This window comes from Schistocerca serialis, chromosome 2 (genome assembly GCF_023864345.2).
Source record: "Schistocerca serialis cubense isolate TAMUIC-IGC-003099 chromosome 2, iqSchSeri2.2, whole genome shotgun sequence".
In the NCBI taxonomy this organism is placed as follows: Eukaryota; Metazoa; Arthropoda; class Insecta; order Orthoptera; family Acrididae; genus Schistocerca; species Schistocerca serialis.
The window spans coordinates 745,626,355-745,653,501 of record NC_064639.1 but is presented as its reverse complement, the minus strand read 5'-3'; the positions used below and the strand labels follow the sequence as shown (position 1 = coordinate 745,653,501).

The following is a 27,147-nucleotide window of genomic DNA, read 5'->3' as shown; positions in this document are numbered from 1 at the left end:
GAAATATTGTAATGAGCCACAGGAAGTAGTTTATTTATGGAGAGAGGATAAGAACACAGACATTTTGAGAAGTATGCAGAAGTTTTGAGATGAAACCCATTTTTCGAGATCTTTAAAACAGGAGAGGAATGACGAGAGGAGAAGAAAATCAAGAAGATAACAAGAATGAAGGTTCAAAGCAATAATTCAGTGGAGGATTGACACAGAAGAACAGATGAATCAAGCATCAATAGTATGAGAAAGAATCAGTCATCTTCACAGAATGCAAGTATACTGTGACTTCATCAAGACACTGTATGAAACAATGAACATTTTTATTTTGGTTGAGGAGAGACTGTGAACAACAATAGTAATTCAGACAGTACTATGACTGTTCAGCAATCTCTCGTATTGAGAGAATTTGGGCTGTAAATGGACTATCCGTTGCAGAACTAGCTACTGTGAGGGTCAAACTGCATGTTATCTGGAAAGTGAGAATTTAAAATTGACACCATACTATTGAAATAACTGTAGCTTAAGCACCCATTGTTGTCTATAAAACAGTGTTCAGCCCATATATTGACCCCGTGGGCAGCGTGACAAGTATCTTTGGACTTCGCCACCAGGTGTCTCACATTCCGGGCGAAAGTGGAAAATCTTACGTCGGACAAACAGAGCGCTGTATATCCACGCACAACACTCAACACGTACGCAACATAAAATTGGGGCAGGAAGATAAATCTGCTGTGGTCATGGACAGATTAAGGGATTTCTATTTCAAAAAGACGCCTGTCATCTGCTCACCTAATTGTTTCTAGGATAGTGTTATTAAGGAGACAATCGAGGTACGAATGTCGACGTATCTTATTAATCGAGATATGGGCTTTGGCCTCGGCGCTTCTTGGCAAGCAGCCTTTGAAGCAATTAGACGGGAGGGGCAGCAGTCTGCTTCTCTTAGGGCAGCTGTAGATGGTGAACTCGAATTGCGAGATATTAAACAATAGGTCGGGCCACTGTAAAACTGCTGTGGAGCAGACGTTGTGAGATTTAAATGTCCAATTCCAGTTTCTATGCGGCGTGGTCTTTTTCTCAAATAATTCCAGAAGTCCAACAGTGAGAGATGTATGAAAGGATGGTGCACAGGAGTTATGCAAGAATAACTGGATTTTCTAAATAAATTAATTAACTGACAACATGGTGCACCACCATCTTGTTATCTATTATTTTAATTTCCAAATAGTTTCATAATTAGATCCACTTGCTATTCTTTGATCCATGTAATAGGTAATTCAGATTGCAGTTTCCTACCAATTTTTAATTTTTCACTGAAGTGTTCCAGTAATTTTAATAATTCATAGTAATTTTGTACTTCGTATTATCACTCAAGAAAAACATAGCCATTTAGTTAACAGACAGTTCACATTGCAAGCCTCGTTCTCATTAACATATTATGCACAGATCACTGATTTCATAATAATTCACATTCATTTATATGTTCATATGTCTCTACTGTAAAAGATACACTAAATATACTGACACACAGCAATTTGATTAAAAACAGAGAAGACAACTTCTCTATCCAATTAATTATTTAAAGATCATTGCCATTTCATATTTGAACTGTTTTTATGTGAGTGTTTATGTCTGCACACATGTGTTCTGTCACCTCTCTTAAACAAGAGAAGGTGTGAGGCTAGCAGCATATAGGTTCAACAGAGGCTTTAGTCTAGTGCTGAATTATTTTGGTGAAACTGTTGCAAGCAAAGGGCATAGCAATGTTATTGAGAGCAGATGTTCAAAAGTCATTCAAACAAGATTCAGTGGCACACACACGCATGTGCGAGCACGCATACACACGCACACACACACACACACACACACACACACACACACACACACACACCTTTTTATTTGGTGACTGCCAATATCATGGCTAACAGTGTCCATTTCTGACCAGTTCAGCAGCCTTCAAGTAATGCGTACTGATTAGGGGACAGTTTATGCTTACCATGGTACAACTTAAATTAAAAGTCATCAAAATGGCTGCTGTTGGTGAAATGACTGAACAGGTGACTCAAAACAGCACTGCAAAAGAAGAGAAGAGGACTACTGACACTTCCAAATGAAAGTACAATCAGCTGTTACAGATATTACACTAAGGGCTGGTCCATCATGGTAAATGAATATCAATTTTGTGCTTTTGTATTTGTTTTGTATAGTACAGAACTGTAAACAGAAGTGAGCGATGTGAAATCAGGTCAAAGTAAATAAGAGGAGTTGGTTACGTTAGAAACTAAAATAGAAGTTGTCTAGGCTGAGTTGAAAATTAAAGTACAGGCATGATAGAGTAAACTAGAAGCTGAAATGAACGCAGGGCAAGACAAAGTAGAAGCAGAAATGCAAGCAAACAAAAGCCGAATTGAACATAAGATTGCTGCAGGCCAGACTAAACTTGACAGTGCTATTGCTGAAGTGGCATTGGGTCTAAAATATGAGCCTAAAACTGTACAAAAGGAATATGACAAGAAAAGTCAGAGTGTAAATGAACAGCAGAAAATCCATCTGAGAAAGGAATGGTGTATATTTAGAAGAGGCGCAAACAAAGGCTATTGAACAAGCTAGATCGGTGGAGAGTAGTGTGAGGGAGGAACTGAAAAATATGAAGAAACCAGGAGGAAGGTAAACAAATTACAGGAACCACTGTTGTAGAACAGGAAATAAGTAAGATAGGTCAGCAAATACTAGCAAGACTCAGAAATGTTATCATGTGGGGAATTTCAGTATGAGAATTTCGAGTGGTATTTTGAGAAAGCCAAGTAAAACAATTTAGAATTTAGAAAATGGATGTCCGTACAACCTGCAGAATTTATGGACAAGCTATGGAGAAATATATGAACAGCTTGGAATGAAATGAAGAAAATAGATGCAGTCTGCAGATTGATGAAAGAGGATAGTCAGACTGGGCATACAACTTACAAAACCAATGCCAAACCCTCAAAAGAGTTTATTCATAAATTTGATGAGAAATTCTGATCACTTGAAATACATGCTAATAAAGTGATGGAGTTTACATGGGGTCCAGGGTACAGTGGTGGAAATGTGTCTGCATATTCTCAAAAGCTGCTCAGAAAGTCATGCTATACCGACAAGATTGATAGAGATGAAGCAAAGATTTCAGTATCTAGAAGGAGACCATGGAAGGATGCAGACAGTTTTGTGAGGAGAATAAAGTGGGCAGAATAACATTTCAACAAACATACAACAATAGAATCATGTGTGAACTGTATGAAACAATAGTAATGTCACATGAGAATGACTTGGCAGAGATGAGCTGTGAAAATCTAGCATGGAGGAAACAGACAGACAGATAGGAAGAGAAGAGAGGGCGTGGGATCAGAACATAAACCAACAGGAAAGCTGAATAAAGCATATTTGAAGGTCTGCACGCACATGAGATCACAGACAAAACCATGTAGATGGTGTAGGGAGCAAAGGCAACACTTCGTAATCACATTAGTTTGAAGCACTGTCAGTTTTGACAGTGTGAGTGCAACACTTAACCACAAGAAACTCTGTGGTTGAGTGAAATAAAATATATTCAGCCTAACAGTTATTTTTTTGGTTAGCTGACTCTAATCTCCGACTTTTGTATTTATATACACATTAAGTTCTGTTGCGAAATAATTATCTACCAGCAACAGAAGAATATCCAAGGCCAAAACCTATTATTGTAATAATTTTTTGGGCACATCTAGAATGTTGTCGCTGTAGCGGACCATATCTAGAGTCGTCGCGTTTCAGCTACCGTATTAGCCAGTGCAAGGGAAGATAACAAGATGGTGGAGTGGTATCTTGTAAATGAATTAATTAATTTAGAAAATGCAAATAATTCATGCCTTCCTCTTGTGTGCCATCCCATAGTACATTTGCCATGGGAATGTTTAGAACTGTTTTAGAAAAGGGACATGTGAGTGGGATGTTCAGGGACTGGGATACAAATACTGTTTTACGCATAACAATAGATGACTAAGTAACGATTAAAAATGGTTCAAATGGCTCTGAGCACTATGGGACTTAACTGCTAAGGTCATCAGTCCCCTAGAACTTAGAACTACTTAAACCGAACTAACCTAAGGACATCACACACGTCCATGCCCGAGGCAGGATTCGAACCTGCGACCGTAGCGGTCACGCGGTTCCAGACTGTAGCGCCTTTAAAAGTAATGATTACTTCAATCGGTTGGCACCGATTTTATTACAAATTCTCACTTTTCAGATACCAGTACCTTGCACTTCGCAATAACTGGTTCTACAACAGATAGGTCTGTTCACAGTCCTAATTTTCGAAATACAGTAATAGAAATTGCTAAACTGCCGCTTTTCATAGCACCATTTGAATTACCGCTTTAGTTCACAGTGTCTCCACAACCAAAATAAAGCTAGCAGCCATTCACTATATTGTCTTGGTGAAGTCACAGTATACTCACATTTTGTGGTGACCATTCGTTCTTTCTTACGCTTCCTAATGTCTTAATTTGGCTGTTCTTCTATATTTATCCAAAGTTCGCTGTCTTGAATCCTGTTACTTGCTATGTTCTTTCTTGTAGTCTTCCCTCTTGCATCTCCCCTTTTTTGTGGGAAATCTCAAAAAACACGTCTCTCCTCGAAACTTGGTGTTTCACTCTTTGCCGGCCGCTGTGGCCGAGCGGTTCTAGGCGCTTCAGTCCGGAACTGCACTGTTGCTACGGTCACAGTTTCGAATCCTGCCTCGGGCATGGATGTGTGTGTTGTCCTCAGGTAAGTTAGGTTTAAGTAGTTCTAAGTCTAAGGGACTGATGACTTCAGATATTGAGTCCCATAGTGCTTAGAGCCATCTGAACCATTTGTTTCACTCAACAGTGCTTCAATGACTGCTTCCTGGTAACTTCTGTGTTCCTATCATTTCTTTGTAATCAAACTGCTTCCTTTTGTTCACTATTATATTTCTCCCCTCTATATAAAACCTTCTGATTTTCACCACAGAAAAACTGCCCCCTTTCCCTGAAATTACCACTGTTTTCTATAATCAAAAAACATGCCCTCATCCATCTATCATGACATCTCTGTGATCCAGCATCAACTAACTTATTTAAATAGTCACTTACTCCTCAACAAAATTTTGCCAGGATAGAGTTTTGCCTACTGGACAAAAGCACTATATTTTACATGTAAATTAGATAGCTCAAAGTTACATGTAACATAATAACATATTTACAGAACACATTAAATTTTATTTACACTGAAATAGAACATCAATGATTATAAATACGTACAATTATCAGTACACATATGGTTAATGGCTGAAAATACACACAAATCATTTGTGACAGAAAAAATATATCTTATACCATGCAACCAAAATTCTAATAAGATGCAATCATTCTTGTTAGAATTTTCTACAGTTACAAGAATCAATTACAATCAGATTCATATGTTTCAAAAAATTAATGAAACTGAATTAAGTCTCACCTCCTTAACACTCTCATTCATTCATATCAGTTCATAATTCTAGTACACCATGTTCCTTTCAGTACACCATCATCTCTAATGTTTACAAAAAGTCTGTGACACAGCCAAGCTTCAGTTGTTAAAACTGGCTTATCATAGCTTGTGACTCGTAAACCACACTTCTACATTTATCAACACTTATCCACGACTTGTAGCACTCTCTTTTGGTAGACAAATCACTCCACTTGCTTTCAGCACTGACATCCCGCATTCTCAACAGTCTCTAGTGTGCAGATCAGGTTGACGGTTATAACTGCTCTGCAAGTTCTAATGTGACTGCATCCCTTTCATTCTCACAGATAACCATAGCTATGTTGGCAAATAGAGCAAACTAATAAAACACACTGCAAAAGTCATCCTTCTAAGCAAATTCTCTTAATAAACCATTTTTTCACCTAATCTCTCTTGTTGCTTTGGTCCCTTCTTTTCTATTTCTTGAAACATATGGCTTCCTATTCCTTGCTTATTATTGTCCAAAGCAAGACAAAATGGATACTTAGATCACTGTTGTTCAATATTTGAGCATTGGCTGGCATTTTTTCGATTAACTCAAACACTTGCTGCTATTCAGGTATCCATATATAGGTGCTGTTCCTCTTACATAGTGCCATTAAGTTTTGATCATTCAGCACTTGATCAGTAATGAATTTTTATGATAGAATTCCCACATTCCAAACTGTAACTTGCTAATTATCCTTTGAAGGAGATGCTTCCTCAATTGCTTCTATCTTCTTTGGGTCTGCCTCAATTCATTTCTGTGATATACAGCAACCTAAAAGTTTGATTCTTTCTTTTAAAATTCAAAGTGCACAGTTTTCAGTCATTCCATCCCTAACTAGTGCACTGAACTATTCCTCCCATTGTCAGTAGGTATCAACAGGCCACCTACATAAATATTTAGTTTTGAGTTTAGTTGAGTTCCCAAGACTTTGCCCAATGTTCTTATAAATGCTGACACGCACACAACCTTATAGTGATAACAGTTTCAACTGAAGAGAAATGCCATGTACCTTTGACTTTCTTTTGCCAGTGCAAAGAAACGTATATTAAGTTGCAGCTGGACATGTACTGATCCTCTTTAAATTTTTGCACGATTTATGACATATTCTCTGGTCTGTCACATTCCATTACCATAATTTTATTGAGGTGTCTCACATACAAAACTGCTCATGTTGATCCATCCTGTTTATCTGTGACAACCAAAGGATTCTTGTAGGTCATATTAGCTCAATCAACCACCTCCCACTGATCTGCTTTACTAAGTTCTTCTTCTAAAACAGTTATTTTGGCTGAAGGCATTGGATATGGTTTTGCTTTAAGCTTGTATTCATAATTATGTACATTCTGGGCTCATGAGAAAAGATTTGCTAATATTTCATTAATAACTCCATCAATGACTTCCTTTGCTTGATGGTAGTATTTTCAGTGCTATGCACTTTTTCCATTATCTCCTCCTCTATTTTCTTGTTGCCTGTTGCTGTCCTGTTTTTGTGACAGGCTGCATACACTGCAAAATCATTCTGTTAACATTCTCTGTATTTTATTTGTCACATTCAAGCCTCTTCATTCAATATTACTTAAAAAATGGCATTCTTTCTATCCTGCCATTTCTTGAAAACTAAACATATCTCCATCCAAAATCTATTCTAGCTTCATAGTTGCTTACCATATTGATTCCTAGTACAACATATACATTAAATTTAGGCCCTACTAAAATGTCTTCGTCTACTTCAAAATCTTCTAAACTGATAGATATATAGATTTGTTTAGTAAGCAGTGGCACTTTTAATTGTGACTTTAGATATGGGCATTGTCACTATTTTACTGCTTTTAATGATGTGCTGATACAACACTTCTGAGATGGCTGTCTGTATTGCCAGTGTCTATAAGAGCTGTTCTCTCTATTCCATTTAATTTCATCTCTATTAAAGGCTGAAAAGTATAATTTTCCTCCTCTTTTCATCCTGTTTTAATAAACATTCTTCTATTTCTTTATGCATGCACATTAGTAGTTTCTTGATTGTTGGTTTTGATACCCGTACTGGTACTTCGTCTGAATTATGACTGGCTCCATAAACTCCTTTCTCTTCTTCATCATTAACATTTTGTAATACATCTGATTGTACATACATACATACATGTGATTGTATTACAAAATATGTCAAGTTTTTTTTCTATTGACTCATTTCATGATAGGCTGAAAATTCCTCACTCCTTCCAACCTATCCAGTTCTCTATTAAATCTACCATTACTTCAAATTCTTCTTCTTCTTCTTCTTCTTCTTCTGCACATTTTAAACTACTGTGCCTCTCTTGCTGTTTTCATCATTTTTGTCACCTTTACCTTCCCTCTCCCTTCTGTCTTCCTCTGCCTCTCACTCTGTTTTCTCTTCTCCTCCTTTGCCGTTTGACTCTTCTTCCTCTTTACTAATGTCTTCTCCTCTTTCATCATTTGCATCCTTTCCTTCTCATTATTCTTGCCCTCCTTCCTTTCTTGATAATCCACTGCATCTGTCACTCGCCCTTGAGCTTTTCTCCTCCTAAAACTCATGGTCTTCCTCCCACCATCCTTCTATCTTTACATTTTCATCTTCACCATACTGTTGACTGATGCGTTCATCCTCTGCATCTCTCTTTTCATCAGTGACTTTTGCTCTTACATTTCCTTCATGTCTGATTAATGCTCTTCAGACCTCTTCCTTCACTGTGACCTCCTTCTGTCACTATAACTTCGGGTGTTGTGGAGCTCTTCTTATGATTAATTTCTTTCACATCTTCTTTCTTCTGCTATTTCCATTTCCCTGAAGCTTTGAAATACAAAGACTGTGTACCCCACACAACATAGCATTTGTTGCCCTATCTATCTAATTCCATGTTCTCCATTTCCTACTCTGTGTTATCTCACAACAGAACTTAATGTGTGGACATTAACTAAAAGTAGATAAATACAAAAGTCAGAGATTAGAGCCAGCTAACCAAAAAAATAACTGTTAGGCTGAATATATTTTATTTCACTTCACCACAGAGTTTTCTTACGGTTAAATGTTGCACTCACACTGTTGAAACTGACAGTGTTTCAACAGTGTGATTACGAAGTGTTAAATAGAATGTCATTTTCTACTTCATTAGCAGAAAATGAGGTAATTTTTAATTATTTTGTATAAACATTTTATCACTACTGCTGAGGTCCACGTACAAGAACCGAGTTTGACTGACACGATCCCACAACATGGTACAAAAGAAATCTCACAATAGATTCTTCAGACTGCCGCTTTCTTCTGACCTTTAATTTTTCGTCAAAGTGATTCAGTTATTTCGATAATTCATAACAATTTTACACATCTGTAACTTTGCTCAAGAAAATCCGTATTCATTGAAACACAACCAATAGACAGTTCATGGTACAAGTATAATTCTGATTAACCTGTTATGTGTAGGTCGCTCATTAAATGACAACAGTTTGCTTTTATTTTTACGTTTATAGTTATTTACATTAAAGATGTGCAAAATATATTGACATACAGCAATTGTATCGAAACCAGAGAAATAACTTGTTTGTCAATTAATTATGTGAATGTCATTATAATTTCACATTTGTAACAGTTTTTATGTGAGTGTGTGTGTACACGTGTGTGTTCTGTCACTTGTTGTTAAAAAGAGATGTGAGGTTAGTAGCATACAGGCTCCACAGAGGCTTTAGTATTGAATTGTTTTGGTGAAATGTATCAGTCGGAGTGTGTAGCATTTTGAGAGTCTGTTATTGACAGTGGAGATTCGAAAGTCATGGTCAACCTGAACGGAAAGGTGGTTGTTACAGTATGTGAAACTAAATACGCTGCTTCAGCAAGCCTGCAATGGTATAATATCTCGCTGATATTCATTCATGATTTATTAGATTGAGTTTTTAATTCGTGGCGTTTTTGTTTTGCCTGTTGGTATTCCGGTTGCTATGGATTCTTTATCGAGTGTCATTTTTTATTTGTATTCACTGTTGATATTAGAGTTTACAGATTGTCGTTTTGCCATTTGCAGATAGTGACTGCAGCTCTGAACGTTAGAAAATGGAGTGCCAAGTTGAGATATAGGAACGTTTTCAACGTATTCTTGCACTGAATTAAATAGAGGGACGACAGCAGCGGAGGCAGCCAGAAACATTTGCACCGTGTAGGGGTATGATGCCACTGAACAGAGCACGGCAAGAAAGTAGTTTTCTTGTTTCAAGGATGATCGTTTTGAAATTAGTGATTCTCCATGTTCAAGAAGACTTTCAGGATTTGATGAAGATCGTTTAAATGCATTAATACACAAAGTCCACGTCAGTGTACTCGAGAACTGACAAATATGGTGAACGGTCATCATTCCACCATTGTGCGATATTTGAATGCAATGGGAGAGGTTCAAAAATGGGAGTATGGATACCGCGTGCTCCAAGCCAAAATAAAAAAAAAAAAAAAACATCAGTGGGTGGCCAAACGTGCATCTCTGCTTCCTCGCCATCAATTGGCTTGTGAACAGCATCGACCATCCCTATCTTGTAAGAAAGGAATGGTTGAACCTAAACAAAGCAGAAACTCCCCGTGCAAAGATCTGCACGCATCTACAAAAGATAATGATATGCATCTGGTGGAACACTGACGGTGTAGTGTACTACGAATTGCGTCCCCGAGGTGTAACCATCACAGCTGACATTTACATTAACAACTGAGACGTTTTGCAAACGCAGTCGGAGACCAACGACCAGGAAGATTACTTGAAGTGATGCTACGCCACGATAAGATCTGCCTGCACTCTGCTATACTGACAGAAAACACTGTGCAGGAGTTGAGTTGGAAAGTCGCCTCACACCCACCCCATTCACCTGATCTTGCGCCTCAAATTTTCACTCTTTCCGCTCTCTCTCAAACAATCTTCAAAGAACTTCCTTTCCGAATGAAAATGCGCTCCCAACATGACTCGTCGAGTTCTCCGTTTCAAAATCATATAATTTTAACAGTCGCAGAATCGAAAAGGCTGCCAGTGCTAATTGGAAGCTTGTTGTTAATAGCGAAGGAAAATATATTATTGATGACTAAAGTCTCTGTTATGTGAACCTCTTGTGTTTATTGAACTTATGCAAAACGCTACGAACTTACGCACGAACCTAATATACAGGGTGGTCCACTGATAGTGACGGGGCCAAATATCTCACGATATAAGCGTCAAACGAAAAAACTACAAAGAATGAAACTCGTCTAGCTTGAAGGGGGAAATCAGATGACGCTTTGGTTGGCCCGCTAGATGGCGCTGCCGTAGGTCAAACGGATATCGACTGCGTTTTTTAAAAATAGGAGCCCCCATTTTTTATTACATATTCGTGTAGTACATAAATAAATATGAATGTTTTAGTTGGACCACTTTTTTCGCTTTGTGATAGATGGCGCTGTAATAGTCACAAACGTATTTAAGTACGTGGTATCACGTAACATTCCGCAAGTGCGGACGGTATTTGCTTCGTGATACATTACCCGTGTTAAAACGATCCGTTTACCATTTGCGGAAAAGGTCGATATCTTATTGATGTATGGCTATTGTGATCAAAATGCCAAACGGGCGTGTGCTATGTATCCTGCTCGGCATCCTGGACGACATCATCCAAGTGTCCGGACCGTTCGCCGGATAATTACGTTATTTAAGGAAACAGGAAGTGTTCAGCCACATGAGAAACGTCAGCCACGACCTGCAACAAATGATGATGCCGAAGTAGGTGTTTTAGTTGCTGTCGCGGCTAATCCGCACATCAGTAGCAGACAAATTGAGCGAGAATCGGGTATCTCAAAAACGTCGGTGTTGAGAATGCTACATCAACATCGATTGCATCCGTACCATATTGCTGTGCACTAGGAATTGCATGGCGACGACTTTGAACGTCGCTCACAGTTCTACCACTGGGCACAAGAGAAATTACGGGAGGATGACACATTTTTTGCACGCGTTCTATTTAGCGACGAAGCGTAATTCACCAACAGCGCTAACGTAAACCGGCATAATATGCACTATTGGGCAACGGAAAATCCACGATGGCTGCGACAAGTGGATCATCAGCGACCTTGTCGGGTTAATGTATGTTGCGGCATTATGGGAGGAAGGATAACTGGCCCCCATTTTATCGATGACAATCTAAATGGTGTAATGTATGCTAATTTCCTACGTAATGTTCTACCAATGTTTCTACAAGATGCTTCACTGCATGACAGCATGGCGATGTACTTCCAACATGATGGATGTCCGGCACATAGCTCGCGTGCGGTTGAAGCGGTATTGAACAGCATATTTCATGACAGGTGGATTGGTCGTCGAAGCACCATACCATGGCCCGCACGTTCACCGGATCTGACGTCCCCAGATTTCTTTCTGTGGGGAAAGTTAAAGGATATTTGCTATCGTGATCCACCGACAACGCCTGACAACATGCGTCAGCGCATTGTCAATGCATGTGTGAACATTACGGAAGGCGAACTACTCGCTGTTGAGAGGAATGTCGTTACAGATATTGCCAAATGCATTGAAGTTGAAGGACATCATTTTGAGCATTTATTGGATTAATGTGGTATTTACAGGTAATCACGCTGTAACAGCATGCGTTCTCAGAAATGATAAGTTCACAAAGGTACATGTATGATATTGGAACAACCGAATGTTCAAACGTACCTACGTTCTGTATTTTAATTTAAAAAACCTACTTGTTACCAACTGTTCGTCTAAAATTGTGAGCCATATGTTTGTGACTATTACAGCGCCATCTATCACAAAGCGAAAAAAGTGGTCCAACTAAAACATTCATATTTCTTTACGTACTATACGAACATGCAATAAAAAATAGGGGTTCCTATTTTTAAAAAAAGCAGTTGATATCCGTTTGACCTTTCGAAGCGCCATCTAGGGGGCCAACCATAGCGCCATCTGGTTTCCTCCTTCAAGCTCGACAAGTTTCGTTGTTTGTAATTTTTCGTTTGACGCTTATTTCGTGAGATATTTGGCCCGGTCACGATCAATGGACCACCCTGTATACAATAACAACCAGGAAGATGCTGTTGTATTGATCAAGTGTGGCCGTTCATCTTGTTTTTGTCGTTCATATTACTTTGTTGGACCCTGGTATCTCTCTTGGGACCTTGAGCTGTCTAAATAGACATCTAAATAAGTGATGGCCAGAATAAGCGTCCCAATCTCACCTCTGCAGTGAGAAGCAGTTCCCACTGCGGCCTGATGAAGTAGAGGATGCCCTCGCCGGCGCCCGGTAGTGTGACGCCGCGGATGAGGAGGGCGAAGAGCACTACGTAGGGGAAGAGCGCCAGGAAGTAGGCCGCCTTGCCCGAGCTCTTGACGCCGCGCACCACCACCAGGAAGACGACCACCCACGAGAAGAGCAGGCACAGCGTCAGCCGCCAGTCGGGCGCGCCGATGCCCTCGTCCAGCGTCGGCACCTCGTTCAGCAGCCGCTGCCTGCAATACGGGGTGGCGTGCCACTAGTCGTGATCAAGAAGATTCTTTCGTCGCTATATTCTATGCATAACTGCTTATTTTTCTTTGGCTATAATACACTACAATTTCACCTAAGAAGAAGTTTTCAGTGTGCAGCGTAGAGTACGCTGATTGCAAACTTGCTCGTAGATTAAAACTGTGTGCTGGGCCGGGAGGAAGGTACTGGCGAGACACAGCTGTGAGAGTGGGTCGTGAGTCGTGCTTACTTACCTCAGCCGGTAAGAGCATTGACTGTTAAGACAAAGGTTTCAGTGTCGAGTTCCAGTCCAGTGAATAGTGTTAATCTGCCAAGAAGTTTCAGTACTTACACTGTTGCTTGTTAAATTCTGACACTGTACAAGCAGCATGTATGTGATACGAAATGAAGAGAACAATCACGGCAAGGAATGACCCATGAATATTGTATTCGTCGGCCTGAGCTGCACTCCTGTTTCAACGTTTGTCTATAAAAAATCATTTAATTCGTCTAAAGCTGATTTCAGCGCTTGTAATTCCCCAAATAGTTAAAGCAAGAAAATTACGATTTTTAGTGCAGATTTTTCTTTCTGTTCGGTCTTTTTTCTATAGAACTGAGGTTTTTTCAGTAATTTAGAATAGGGACTGAAAATGTGAACACTGCTTGAATTCCTTCGCATTTTTTAAGTGGATCATCTTTGTTTTCTAAACTGGATACTGTGCTCGCGAAATATTTACTCCATTGTTTACTGGCTGATGTACACTAACGAGCCAGAGAAACTGGTTCACCTGCATAATATCGTGTAGGACCCCCGTGTGCACGCAGAAATGCCGCAACACGACGTGGCATGGACTCGACTAATGTCTGAAGTAGTACCGGAGGGAACTGACGCCATGAATTATCCAGGGCTGTCAATAAATCCGTAAGAGTACGACGTTGTGGAGACCTCTTCTGAACAGCAAGTTGCAAGGCATCCGAGATTTGCTCAATAATGATCATATCTGGGGGGGTTTGGAGCCAGATGAAGTTTTTAAACTCAGAAGAGTGCTCATGGAGCTACTATCTAGCAATTCTGGACGTGTGGGGTGTCGCATTGTCCTGCTGGAATTGCCCAAGTCCATCGGAATGCACAGTGGACATGAATGGATGCAGGCAATCAGAGAGGATGCTTAAGTAGGGGTCATCTGTCAGAGTCGTATCTAGACGTATCAGGGTCCCCATATCACTCCATCTGCACACGCCCCACATCATTACAGAGCCTCCACCAGGTTGAACAGTCCCCTACTGACATGCAGGGTCCATGGATTCATGAGGCTGTCTCCATACCCGTACACATCCATCCGCTCGATGCACTTTGAAACAGAACTCGTCCCCAGGCAACATGTTTCCAGTCATCAGCGGTCTAACATAGGTGTAGAGGGCCCCAGATGAGGCGTAAAGCTTTGTGTCGTGCAGTTGTCGTGCAGTCATCAAGGGTACACGACTGGGTCTTCGGCTCCGAAAGCCCATATCGATGAAGTTTTGTCGAATGCTTCACACGCTAACACTTGTTGATGGCCCAGCGTTGAAATCTGCAGCAATTTGCGGAAGCGTTGTACTTCCGTCACGTTGAACGATTCTCTTCAGTCATCGTTAGTCCCGTTCTTGCAGGATCTATTTCCGGTCGCAGCAATGTCGGAGATTTGATGTTTTAGCGGATTCCTGATATTCATGGTACAGTCGTGAAATGGTCGTACGGAAAAATCCCCACTTCATCGCTACCTCGGAGATGCTGTGTCCCACCGCTCGTGCGCCGACTATAACACCACGTTCAGACACACTTAAATCTTGATAACCTGCCATTGTAGCAGCAGTAACCGATCTAACAACTGCGCTAGACACTTGTCGTACGTAGGCGTTGCCGATCGCAGCGCTGTATTCTGCCTGTTTTCATATCTCTGTACTTGAATACGCATGCCTGTACCAGTTTCTTTGGCTCTTCAGTGTATATGTTCTACATTAAAAAGTTTCAAGAAATTACAGCAAAAAAATTAGTGGTTTTGTGGTACATAATGTCTATGGATAAAATAAATATTTTTATTTTTGATAGTAATTAATTATTTCAATCGACATTTTCACATAGTGCTCTTACAGCTTATTGGAGTATACTAATAATAGCTTGGTATTTTGGAAAGTACAGCACACTTTGTATTTTCGATGCACAACGTTTCTCAATCGCACGATGTTTTTCAGTCGTCTTCAACCTTGACTCATCTTGTGTTTTGTCTACGATGTAGACATGGATCTGCCATTTCCAGGTCCCGGCGGAGGTTCAAGTCCTCCCTCGGGCATGGGTGTGTGTGTTTGTCCTTAGGATAATTTAGGTTAAGTAGTGTGTAAGATTAGGGACTGATGACCTTAGCAGTTAAGTCCCATAAGATTTCACACACATTTTTTTGCCATTTCCTTCGCGTTGCACTCAGCAAACACTGCGTTCTATGTGGCAAAATTTCTGATTAAATTCTTGACAATTTATCGTTAAATATACTTTGTCAGAGATAAAGTCTACTGCAGTAATAATGCCGGTTTCATATTGGGCTTTAACGACCATTGTTACCATTTGATACAGATACAAAAATTTTGAAGTTTAAATCATACGTACTTGGTGAGGGGAATACGAATTACCACACAGTCTATATTTAACCCACAGAAATATAGAGCATCATAATTTTACTCTGTACTAAGTAATGTAGATGTCTAGTCTTTATTAAAACTATTTCCTTTATTTCTTTCAGAATTCTGTTTGGATACTGGTCTGAAGGTATTCGCTTGCCTTTATTTTGGAAAATAAAATGAAAATTGGCTTTTGAGCAACACTGCTAAGGAGTAAGGCATGAGCAACACTGCTAAGGAGTAAGGCATCAGTGAAGACTGTTGAAAGAACGGGGTTGACACCGACATAAGGCACAATTATAAAAAGAACAAGTGACACTTCCCTATCAAATTGATATTCATTTACAGATTAAGTTTCAATTATTTTGCAGGGAGGGGGGGGGGGGTTGTGGGAGGGGTGTGGTCTACATTCCTCTGATTGATTTGATGCTGCCCGCCACGACCCCCTCTCCTCCATCAACCTCTTCATCTCAAAGCACCACTTGCACCCAACGTCCTCAACTATTGGAGGAATTTTACGCATTCAGTGATATTTGCACAAAGTAGCAGCTCAACGTCTGCTGTTCCAAGGCTCTATGAACCTGGACAAACTGAACAGATATTATTAAGTCTTTCAGTATGAACAGATTGCAAAGCGAGTGACGTTTGGAAGTGAAACAATAAAGATTTATTTAAAAAAGTCAAAGCTTCATGGCAAAAAAGTTTTCAGATTTCGAATGTAGGTCGCAGTACATGTAACGAGTTTTTTTTTTTTTTTACTTGATTCATAGACTGTAGGGTTTTAGGTGTCTGGGCCGAGTTTCGCAGACCTTCCAGTCACCTTCATCAGGTTTTGTGTCAGTGGTCACGGATACAGAAGGGTATCGAGGTCCATGCACATGACACTTATTCGACCCCTGATGACGTACGCAGCCCATGTCTGGGGATACGCTGCGCCCACACGCCTGCGCTGTCTGCAGATCATACAAAACAAAGTACTCAAAATCATAAGCAATGCTCCACGATACACACGCATCGCGGACCTTCACCGGGAATACCGACTTGAGACTCTCACTGAGGTAATCCACAAACTCACCACAAGACTATACAGAAACTCCAGACATTCGCAGAACCCGTTTATTCTGAATCTGGGGAACTACGACCACAACCATGGATGGAAACATAAAAGAGCAAAAGACATACTTGTAAGGACCTAACATCTGTGGCCAAGTCCACGCAAACACAACGGTACAGGTGAGCCCCTGTTAATCAGCCACCATTACTGAATATCCAGTTGGATCACACTTACCGAATAACTGGCATCACGCAGGGAAGCCGTACCGTACATCACATGCAGACAAGCTCCACCCCCCCCCCCCCCCCCCCCCACACACACACATAATGAGATGATCTGTGGCCGATCTCCCACTAACATATAACGATCCTGATTGTTCCAGGTATGCAGCAGCTGCAGGAAACTCGAATACATCGTCATCGCCTGCCACGGTAATGATGCGTGATACCCGTACTAACAAACCCAACCTTGCATGAACTATCGCAGCTAGTAAGCCACTACTGCTCTTACTACCCATCCCACTGTCGCAGAGGTTTTTTTCCCACGGCACGAGCCTTGGCACTTTTTTCCCTCTGCTCTTCAAATTGCTACCCTGATTCGCGTTTCGTCCACTGTCTATCACCTGATGCACCGTGTTAATGCGTAGTCTTACCCAGACGCACGGTTAACATCACAGCCCAGCATCCTGTGATCCACCTATTAGATAACTAACATGTTGACGGAGGTGACAGTAGAACTTTTGGTTTGGTCACCACGTTGGTGCGGGCGTGGAGGGGCCCCATCTCTCTTTAAAAGTGGTCACAGACGTGATCGCTTCCTCGAGCTGAACTGGTAAAATCTGAAAAAGAGGACTTGATCGGTCCTTGTAGTTTAGAACGTAGTAATCGAATCGGAAACATTTCTGGGCATCCGAAAACACGTTCTACCCTACAAGAAGTAGAATAGCAAAACGCCATTATTCCAAGTTGTTTTAGCTCTAAAATACCGCACAAATGTAGAACGTTACATGATAAAGCACGGAACAATGTTAAATATTATGAAGAGTTGTAGATCATGATAAGAAAAGCTTGACTTTCTGGAAGGGCAATACGTACAGGTAGAGTGTGGAGGAGCTGAGGCGCCCCGTGGTGTTGGTGGCGTTGTCGTGCGGGCCGGCGGAGTCGAAGCAGAGCTCGCCCAGCTCGGGGTAACAGTGGGCCCACGGCAGCTCCGCGTGGAACGACGCCACAAAGAAGTAGACGGTGAGCGCCATGATGGCGCAGTAGTACGTCAGCAGCAGAGCCGTCGCCAGGAACTGGCCGAATCCCAGACCTGCGGGGCACAGCCGGCAGCGCGCGTCAGAGATCTCCTCTGTCTGAGTCACTTGTATCTACGGGCTTCTAAACAGCTTTTGATGTGGCTAGTGATAAATACAGGGTGTTACAAAAAGGTACGGCCAAACTTTCAGGAAACATTCCTCACACACAAAGAAAGACAATATGTTATGTGGACATGCGTCCGGAAACGCTTACTTTCCATGTTAGAGCTCATTTTATTACTTCTCTTCAAATCACAATAATCATGGAATGCAAACACACAGCAACAGAACGTACCAGCGTGACTTCAAACACTTTGTTACAGGAAATGTTCAAAATGTCCTCCGTTAGCGAGGATACATGCATCCACCCTCCGTCGCATGGAATCCCTGATGTGCTGATGCAGCCCTGGGGAATGGCGTATTGTATCACAGCCGTCCACAATACGAGCACGAAGAGTGTCTACATTTGGTACCGGGGTTGCGTAGACAAGAGCTTTCAAATGCCCACATAAATGAAAGTCAAGAGGGTTGTGGTCAGGAGAGCGTGGAGGCCATGGAATTGGTCCGCCTCTACCAATCCATCGGTCACCGAATCTGTTGTTGAAAAGCGTACGAACACTTCGACTGAAATGTGCAGGAGCTCCATCGTGCATGAACCACATGTTGTGTCGAACTTGAAAAGGCACATGTTCTAGCAGCACAGGTAGAGTATCCCGTATGAAACCATGATAACGTGCTCCATTGAGCGTAGGTGGAAGAACATGGGGCCTAATCAAGACATCACCAACAATGCCTGCCCAAACGTTCACAGAAAATCTGTGTTGATGACGTGATTGCACAATTGCGTGCGGCTTCTCGTCAGCCCACAGATGTTGATTGTGAAAATTTACAATTTGATCACGTTGGAATGAAGCCTCATCCGTAAAGAGAACATTTGCACTGAAATGAGGATTGACACATTGTTGGATGAACCATTCGCAGAAGTGTACCCGTGGAGGCCAATCAGCTGCTGATAGTGCCTGCACACACTGTACATGGTACGGAAACAACCGGTTCTCCCGTAGCACTCTCCATACAGTGACGTGGTCAACGTTACGTTGTACGGCAGCAACTTCTCTGACGCTGACATTAGGGATATCGTCAACTGCACGAAGAACTGCATCGTCCATTGCAGGTGTCCTCGTCATTCTAGGTCTTCCCCAGTCGCGAGTCATAGGCTGGAATGTTCCGTGCTCCCTAAGACGCCGATGAATTGCTTCGAACGTCTTCCTGTCGGGACACCTTCGTTCTGGAAATCTGTCTCGATACAAACGTACCGCGCCACGGCCATTGCCCCGTGTTAATCCATACATCAAATGGGCATCTGCCAACTCCGCATTTGTAAACATTGCACTGACTGCAAAACCACGTTCGTGATGAACACTAACCTGTTGATGCTACGTACAGATGTGCTTGATGCTAGTACTGTAGCGCAATGAGTCGCATGTCAACACATGCACCGAAGTCAACATTACCTTCCTTCAATTGGGCCAACTGGCGGTGAATCGAGGAAGTACAGTACATACTGACGAAACTAAAATGAGCTCTAACATGGAAATTAAGCGTTTCCGCACACATGTCCACATAACATCTTTTCTTTATTTGTGTGTGAGGAATGTTTCCTGAAAGTTTGGCCGTACCTTTTTAGTAACACCCTGTATAAGAAAAACTCTCCCCACATGTACTACATCAGATTACTACAGAGGAGGGGCAGGAATTGGTGCCCCTAGAAATCGCAAGGAAATGACTGACGAGAAAAAGAAAAGTGGGGGAATGGGTATTTGCAAGGGTGTTGTGAGTAATATGCAGAGATGTTGGCTAGAGTGTTCACTGATGTTCCAACCGGAATTGTGTAACGCGGCGGGTTAACAGGTTTGAGGAGCTTAGAAGCTATAACGTATTAAATTTACGACCACATAAAAGTTAGAAAAGAATCTAGAGGACTCACACAAAGAAACGGAAAAGGTGTGGCCTAAATGTGCCATCTTAATAAATTGCAGAAAAGAACAGCTTCAGCAATCATACAATTAAAGAAGACGGTTGTTGACAACTGTAAAGTTTACTGTAGGAAATACAACTCGTGCGACTGTCAGAGGAGGAATAAGGGTTCGGAGACAAGGATGCCAGATGGGCATGAGACACCGAAGGACGCAGTGAACTTGTGTGGACGACGGCACAACGGAAGAAGGCATCTGCTGAGTGCTCACGTGGGCAGCAGTTGCTTTCTGACTACTGAAATCCCATGAAAATAAGACAAGCGGTGCTGATCAAACCATTCAACTAGAATTAAAAGGAGGTACAGATTACGTAATTCTACACTAAACGTAATTACAGGGTGTTTCAAAAATGACCGGTATATTTGAAACGGCAATAAAAACTAAACGAGCAGCGATAGAAATACACCGTTTGTTGCAATATGCTTGGGACAACAGTACATTTTCAGGCAGACAAACTTTCGAAATTACAGTAGTTACAATTTTCAACAACAGATGGCGCTGCGGTCTGGAAAACTCTATAGTACGATATTTTCCACAAATCCACCATGCGTAGCAATAATATGGCGTAGTCTCTGAATGAAATTACCCGAAACCTTTGACAACGTGTCTGGCGGAATGGCTTCACACGCAGATGAGATGTACTGCTTCAGCTGTTCAATTGTTTCTGGATTCTGGCGGCACACCTGGTCTTTCAAGTGTCCCCACAGAAAGAAGTCACAGGGGTTCATGTCTGGCGAATAGGGAGGCCAATCCACGCCGCCTCCTGTATGTTTCGGATAGCCCAAAGCAATCACACGATCATCGAAATATTCATTCAGGAAATTAAAGACGTCGGCCGTGCGATGTGGCCGGGCACCATCTTGCATAAACCACGAGGTGTTCGCAGTGTCGTCTAAGGCAGTTTGTACCGCCACAAATTCACGAAGAATGTCCAGATAGCGTGATGCAGTAATCGTTTCGGATCTGAAAAATGGGCCAATGATTCCTTTGGAAGACATGGCGGCCCAGACCAGTACTTTTTGAGGATGCAGGGACGATGAGACTGCAGCATGGGGCTTTTCGGTTCCCCATATGCGCTAATTCTGTTTATTGACGAAGCCGTCCAGGTAAAAATAAGCTTCGTCAGTAAACCAAATGCTGCCCACATGCATATCGCCGTCATCAATCCTGTGCACTATATCGTTAGCGAATGTCTCTCGTGCAGCAATGGTAGCGGCGCTGAGGGGTTGCCGCGTTTGAATTTTGTATGGATAGAGGTGTAAACTCTGGCGCATGAGACGATACGTGGACGTTGGCGTCATTTGGACCGCAGCTGCAACACGGCGAACGGAAACCCGAGGCCGCTGTTGGATCACCTGCTGCACTAGCTGCGCGTTGCCCTCTGTGGTTGCCGTACGCGGTCGCCCTACCTTTCCAGCACGTTCATCCGTCACGCTCCCAGTCCGTTGAAATTTTTCAAACAGATCCTTTATTGTATCGCTTTTCGGTCCTTTGGTTACATTAAACCTCCGTTGAAAACATCGTCTTGTTGCAACAACACTGTGTTCTAGGCGGTGGAATTCCAACACCAGAAAAATCCTCTGTTCTAAGGAATAAACCATGTTGTCTAAAGCACACTTGCACGTTGTGAATAGCACACGCTTACAGCAAAAAGACGACGTACAGAATGGCGCACCCACAGACTGCGTTGTCTTCTATATCTTTCACATCACTTGCAGCGCCATCTGTTGTTGAAAATTGTAACTACTGTAATTTCGAAAGTTCGTCCGCCTGAAAATGTACTGTTGTCCCAAGCATATTGCAACAAACGGTGTATTTCTATCGCTGCTCGTTTAGTTTTTATTGCCGTTTCAAATATACCGGTCATTTTTGAAACACCCTGTATATTCAGCAGCCAAGATATCGAAGACCACATACAATTGCAGTAATTACGTAGTACTCGTATAGATAACAAAAGGCAACAGAAACATAAGATTTGCTTTGCGCTTAGAGCTGTATCTGCTTGCGTTAATTGATGTCTAAACAAAATGTAAAATACTTTTACTAAAATGTATTTAAGGAAATTTTCTAAGGTAATGGGAGAAAGACAAAATACAATGTTTTTCATACGTTATGGAAGTTTAAAGAAGCAGAAACACAAAGCAGCTGGCAAGAAGGTGGAACATGTTTTCCTGCACAAGTACTGCAAGATCTATTACAACGTGATTCAACTGCAACATTTTATCAATTTTTTCCTCTTTTAAAAAAACAGAATAAATTGCATGTAAGGTACTATGGAATCTGTAGTTAGGATGTCAACGAAAGAGTTGCGAGTTCTTGTATCACTATTTGTGTTAAGTATCCATTTGAGGACAACTGCCGCTTTGTATTTAGACAGAGAGGTACTCTTATTACACTACTCTTGATAAGAAGTGCAATAAAGGCCGGAAGCCACGCTATCTGTGAGGAATTGATAACAGAACAGAACAGAACAGAGCCCCCACCCGTCCCCGCCGGTTTCTTGCTTTCCTGTCTGGATCCTGCTCTTCGGCACTAATTCAGACGACTGTGACTCATTTCATGTGTGTTCGTGAGACATGCTGAAATACTGATGGAATGCTCCCATTCTTTCCTCAGCATTGTTGGTTAAGCGTATACCTGTGGCGTTTGGATAACTGTGATAAGTGTCTGATCAGTGTGTAAGTAGCCTGTTTCAATGTTGTGTCAATATCGCTGACAGCGCTCTGCGTCCTCGAGAAGAGATTCTGCTGCTGGACGGACTAGCAGTTAGCGACTGGATAGAGAAGTGTATGGACACGTTTTTCTTAGTGGTAGGACATGCATTATAAAGTGAGACGCAAGGAAATATAAAATGAGGATGGATGTTGTTGGTAATGTTTGGGTTATGCACTTATTGACAACTATATAATTTTTAGAACTAGATGTCACATGGATAAGATAACCTTTTCTAAATACATTGTTTGCTCTTCAACAAAATCTTTTGCTAACCATATGTCTCCTAGTAATTAAAGACTATAGCAGTTAGAATCTTTTTATTTAGCTGGCTGTAGTTGCTGCTTGCTGTAATTACTGTAGTTCATGTTATGAAAATTTTCCGTGAGGTAAGTGACTTATATGAAAAAAATGGGGTTCGTGATTGATATGAGTTTAGGCAATTAACAGAGTGGGAGGTAGTTTCATATTTCTTTAATTTCATATTTTTTTGATTTTTATTACTGATACGATTTCCTGCAATTCAGGGCCATTCTTTTGTGTCAATTACTGGAAGTTATGTTGTCATTGTATAGCAGTCAGATTGCGTTGGGTTTGTGTATTGTGGGTAATAAATAAATAGGTTAAGCTTGAGTTGTCTTTACAATGAAATGAAAACCCTTAGCTGCTTACAGTGCTTCATAAAAGGCGCTGAAGCTGGCCGGGGTGGCCGAGCGGTTCTAGGCGCTACAGTCTGTAACCGCGCGTCCGTTACGGTCGTAGGTTCGAATCCTGCCTCGGGCATGGATGTGTGTGATGCCCTTAGGTTAGTTAGGTTTAAGTAGTTCTAAGTTCTAGCGGACTGATGACCTCAGAAGTTAAGTCCCATAGTGCTCAGAGCCATTTGAACCATTTTTAAAAGGCGCTGAAACTACAACAGCGCTTCGACAGCCTGAAAGTCACACACATCAGCACAGGAAACGTTACCCTATGAAGCAGGCATTAACAGCGCGACAACATTACCGTTCGAGGGATTTAACTAATTGGACCACATAATGGACATAAAAACAATATTTTCTGAAGTCACTAGAAGCAAAAATAGCAGCTTCTACAGACAGTGTCACGGAATTAAAGACTTCACACGTTACTTAAATGACAGATTAATCCAAGGTTACCTCGAAATGAGCATGCAGATCCGTCCCTTATGCGTGGAATGCCTTATTGTTTTAACTGTTGAAGCTCGACACACATCTGAACTCTTCCAAAGGTTTCGATTTGTTGGTGCTGCCTTTGTCTGAGTCCACAGAATATCAGTGCTGACCGAATGAGAGTACTAGTGGTGCATTAGGCAGGTAGCATCAGATGTGGAGCTTCGGCAAACCGGGAAATAGGTTGATTAGTTTTTTTTTTTTTTTAGGGGGGGGGGGGGGCGTACGGGGGTATGGGTGGAGCCGGTAAAAGGGGGGGCGGGTGGAGCGCGAGGGGGTCAATCAATCTTCTGACTGGTTTGAGTTATTTGTTGGATATTTTCCAGTACTTGTTCTCTACAGGTTTTACGCTCTACAGCTCCCTCTACTGCCTCTGAAGTTATTCCCTAATGGTTTAACATATGCCTTGTCATCCCGTCCCTTCTGCCTGCCGATGTTTCCCACATGCACTCTCCTCACCGATTCTGCGGAGAACCTTCCACTTTCTTAACTTCCTTTCGCATCTAAAATGCTTCGATTCTCTTCTCTTCCGTTTTCCGCACGATGCATGATTCAGTTCCATGCAATACTATGTTCTAAACGAATATTGTTAGAAATTTTTCTTTCAAAATAAAGCCGATGCTCTTTCGGACAGGAATCCCCTCTTTGCCTATACTAGTCTACTTCCCATGTTCTCTGTGAGTCGTCCGTTTTGTGTTATTTTGCTTCCAAAACAGCAGAAGTCCTTCACTTCGTTTACTTCTTAGTGTCCCATTTTTATCGCTAGTTTCACTTCTGTTACTATTCATTAATTTTAACTTTTATTGGTTTATTCCCATTCCATAATATGTCCTCATTAGACTGTTCTTTCTTCTTCACTTTCACTGAGGTGTGGCAACGTCTTCAGCGAATCTTATCAGTGATATACTTTCACCGCTAATTTTAATCCAACTTCAAAACATTCTACTTATTTACTTCTTTGAGTCTTCGACGTACACATTGAATAATAGAGGAAGAAGTCTGCATCCATAGTTACGCCTTTTTTAAATCTGGATACTCTTCCATTCATATTTTTTCCTCACTGTCCTTGTGCATAAAATGCATTACCTGCCTTTCGCTATAAATTATACCGACAAGGTGCGTCTGAAAAGCTCGGAGAATCGTCACAGAAAATAAAGGAGACAAGAGTTACAAACAAAATACCTTTACCGGCCTTCAAAGTAATCATCATTAGCTACAGTTCACTTCTGACAACGGTTGTAAAGCTGTTGGAAAATTTCAACAAACACTTCTTTTTGGATATTCGCAACGACTATGAAGCATAAGCCTTTCAAAGCCAGTTTAAGGCGGGGAAACAGAAAGAAGACTGCTGATGTCAAATCTGGCGAACGAGTACACCCTTGCGTTGGGCGAGAAAGTTGAACATGCGGATCGCCGTTTGTGGATGGGCGTTGTCGTGGGGGAAACACCACTGACTACTCCCGTACAGTTCTGACTGAACCCGCTGGATGAGTTGCAGCAGCCGCTTCAAAACTCCTTCGTAAACTTCCGCTGTGGCAGTTTGACCCTCAGCTATAAATTCATGATGGATCGGGTCCTTGCCGTAGAAAAAGGCGATCAACGTCGTCTTAATCTTGGATTTTGTGAGCCGACTATTTGCAAGAGGCGAGGAAGACGATGACTGTCACTTGATCTCCGGATTGTGTTGGTAGCACCAGGTCTCATCTCCCGTATGATAATTTCCAATAGATGAGGAGTCAGGTCAGACATGTCGATGAAATATCCCGACGGTTCCATGCGAGTTTGCTTCTGCTTGTCTGTCAGCGTGTGCGGTACAAACAAGGCACAAATATTGCTCCTTTTTCAAATGTTCGAAAGCAATAGTGTTTACAATGTCATTACTTATGTTCAACTCTTCTGCTGTCATTCTCATAAACAGCTGTCGATCAGCCGCAAGCATTCAATTCAAGCGTTCGATGTTGTCTTGGATTGTGTTTATTGACAATCGACCCGAGCGCGGCCCATCCTTGACACCCTTCCTTTCCGTCTCTAAGGAGTTTAAACCAATTAACATCACACTTTTTACTCGCTGCTGTAACGCCATACACTTGCACTAACATTTCAAAAACCTCCTTCCCCGTTTCCCATAACTTGAAGCAAGACATCTTAACGCGTTGTTCTAGTTTACGCTCCACTTTGTAATGGCAAGAATTCTCACAATGACTCCGCAAATCAACGGTGGTCACATCGTGCACCACTGCTTCACTTCGGTGAATAATTGCACGATAGGGAACGCTTTATGCCATGTCCCTCAATGTATGTGCGCCTGTGTCTCATCCAAACCGTCGCAGTTTTTGACGTATGGGACATTTTCGAACACTTCGCTTAGGTCGACAAATCCTAAGAACGTGTCTTTATTTATCTTATATTTTGATTCCATTATCAAGCTTAACGTCGGAACCACTCCTCTGGTGATTTAACAAACCCTCAACTTTTTTCTCCATTCTTCCGTTCATTATTTTTGTCAGTAATTTGGAAGCATGAGACGTTAAGCCGATTGCGCAATAGTCCTATATGTGCCTCTGCTATTTTCGGGATTTTGTGCACTACATGTGTCCGGAAGATTGATGGAATGTCCCCAGTCATATAGAATCTAAAAACTAACTTGATAGTTATTTAGCTGCCGAAGCAAGTCTTTCAAACCTCTGTTAAACACTTACTGGATCCCCTATGTCATCCATATCGACTCCCATTTCTTTTTCTATCACATCAAAAAGTTCCCTACTCTTTTAGATGCATTCTATGTACTCTTTCCGTCTACCCGCTCTCTGCTCTTCATTTAACAGTGGAATACCTCAATGCGCTTCTACTTGTAATTTTTCATCGAAGGTTGTTTTGACCTTTCTGTACACTCAATCATTCCTTCCAACGACGATTTCTTCACAGTTTTCCTTCAGTCATTTCGCCTAGGTTCTTCGCATTTCCTCACTATTTTATTTCCAAGCTGTGCTCCTGTATTTTCCTGAACATTTTTATACTTCCTTCTCTCTTCAATCATCGAAAGTATTTCTTCTGTTACCCAGCGTTTCTTCTCCTTTCCTTTATTAAATACTGGAATGTTTCTGGATCGGCGGCCGAATTTTGTCTAATCCAATACGGTGCCAGAACTGTATCCACCATAAAATGATTCATTCCTTTGTAACTTGCTCGAGCTAACAGTTCCTGTT

At 41.6% G+C, this 27,147-nt stretch overlaps 1 protein-coding gene across 2 annotated transcripts in view; it reads right to left on the bottom strand.

Moving 5' to 3' along the window:
• The window catches only part of LOC126457950 (sodium-dependent nutrient amino acid transporter 1-like), a 225,461-nt gene that overhangs the window by 49,993 nt on the left and 148,321 nt on the right, over positions 1-27,147 (bottom strand). For both annotated transcript variants that reach the window (XM_050094681.1, XM_050094682.1), the window contains exons 5-6: positions 17,804-18,020; positions 12,738-13,008 (exon numbers count right to left, since the gene is read on the bottom strand). In XM_050094681.1, coding sequence (XP_049950638.1) covers positions 12,738-13,008; positions 17,804-18,020 — 488 coding nt within the window. The remainder of the gene's footprint in view (positions 1-12,737; positions 13,009-17,803; positions 18,021-27,147) is intronic.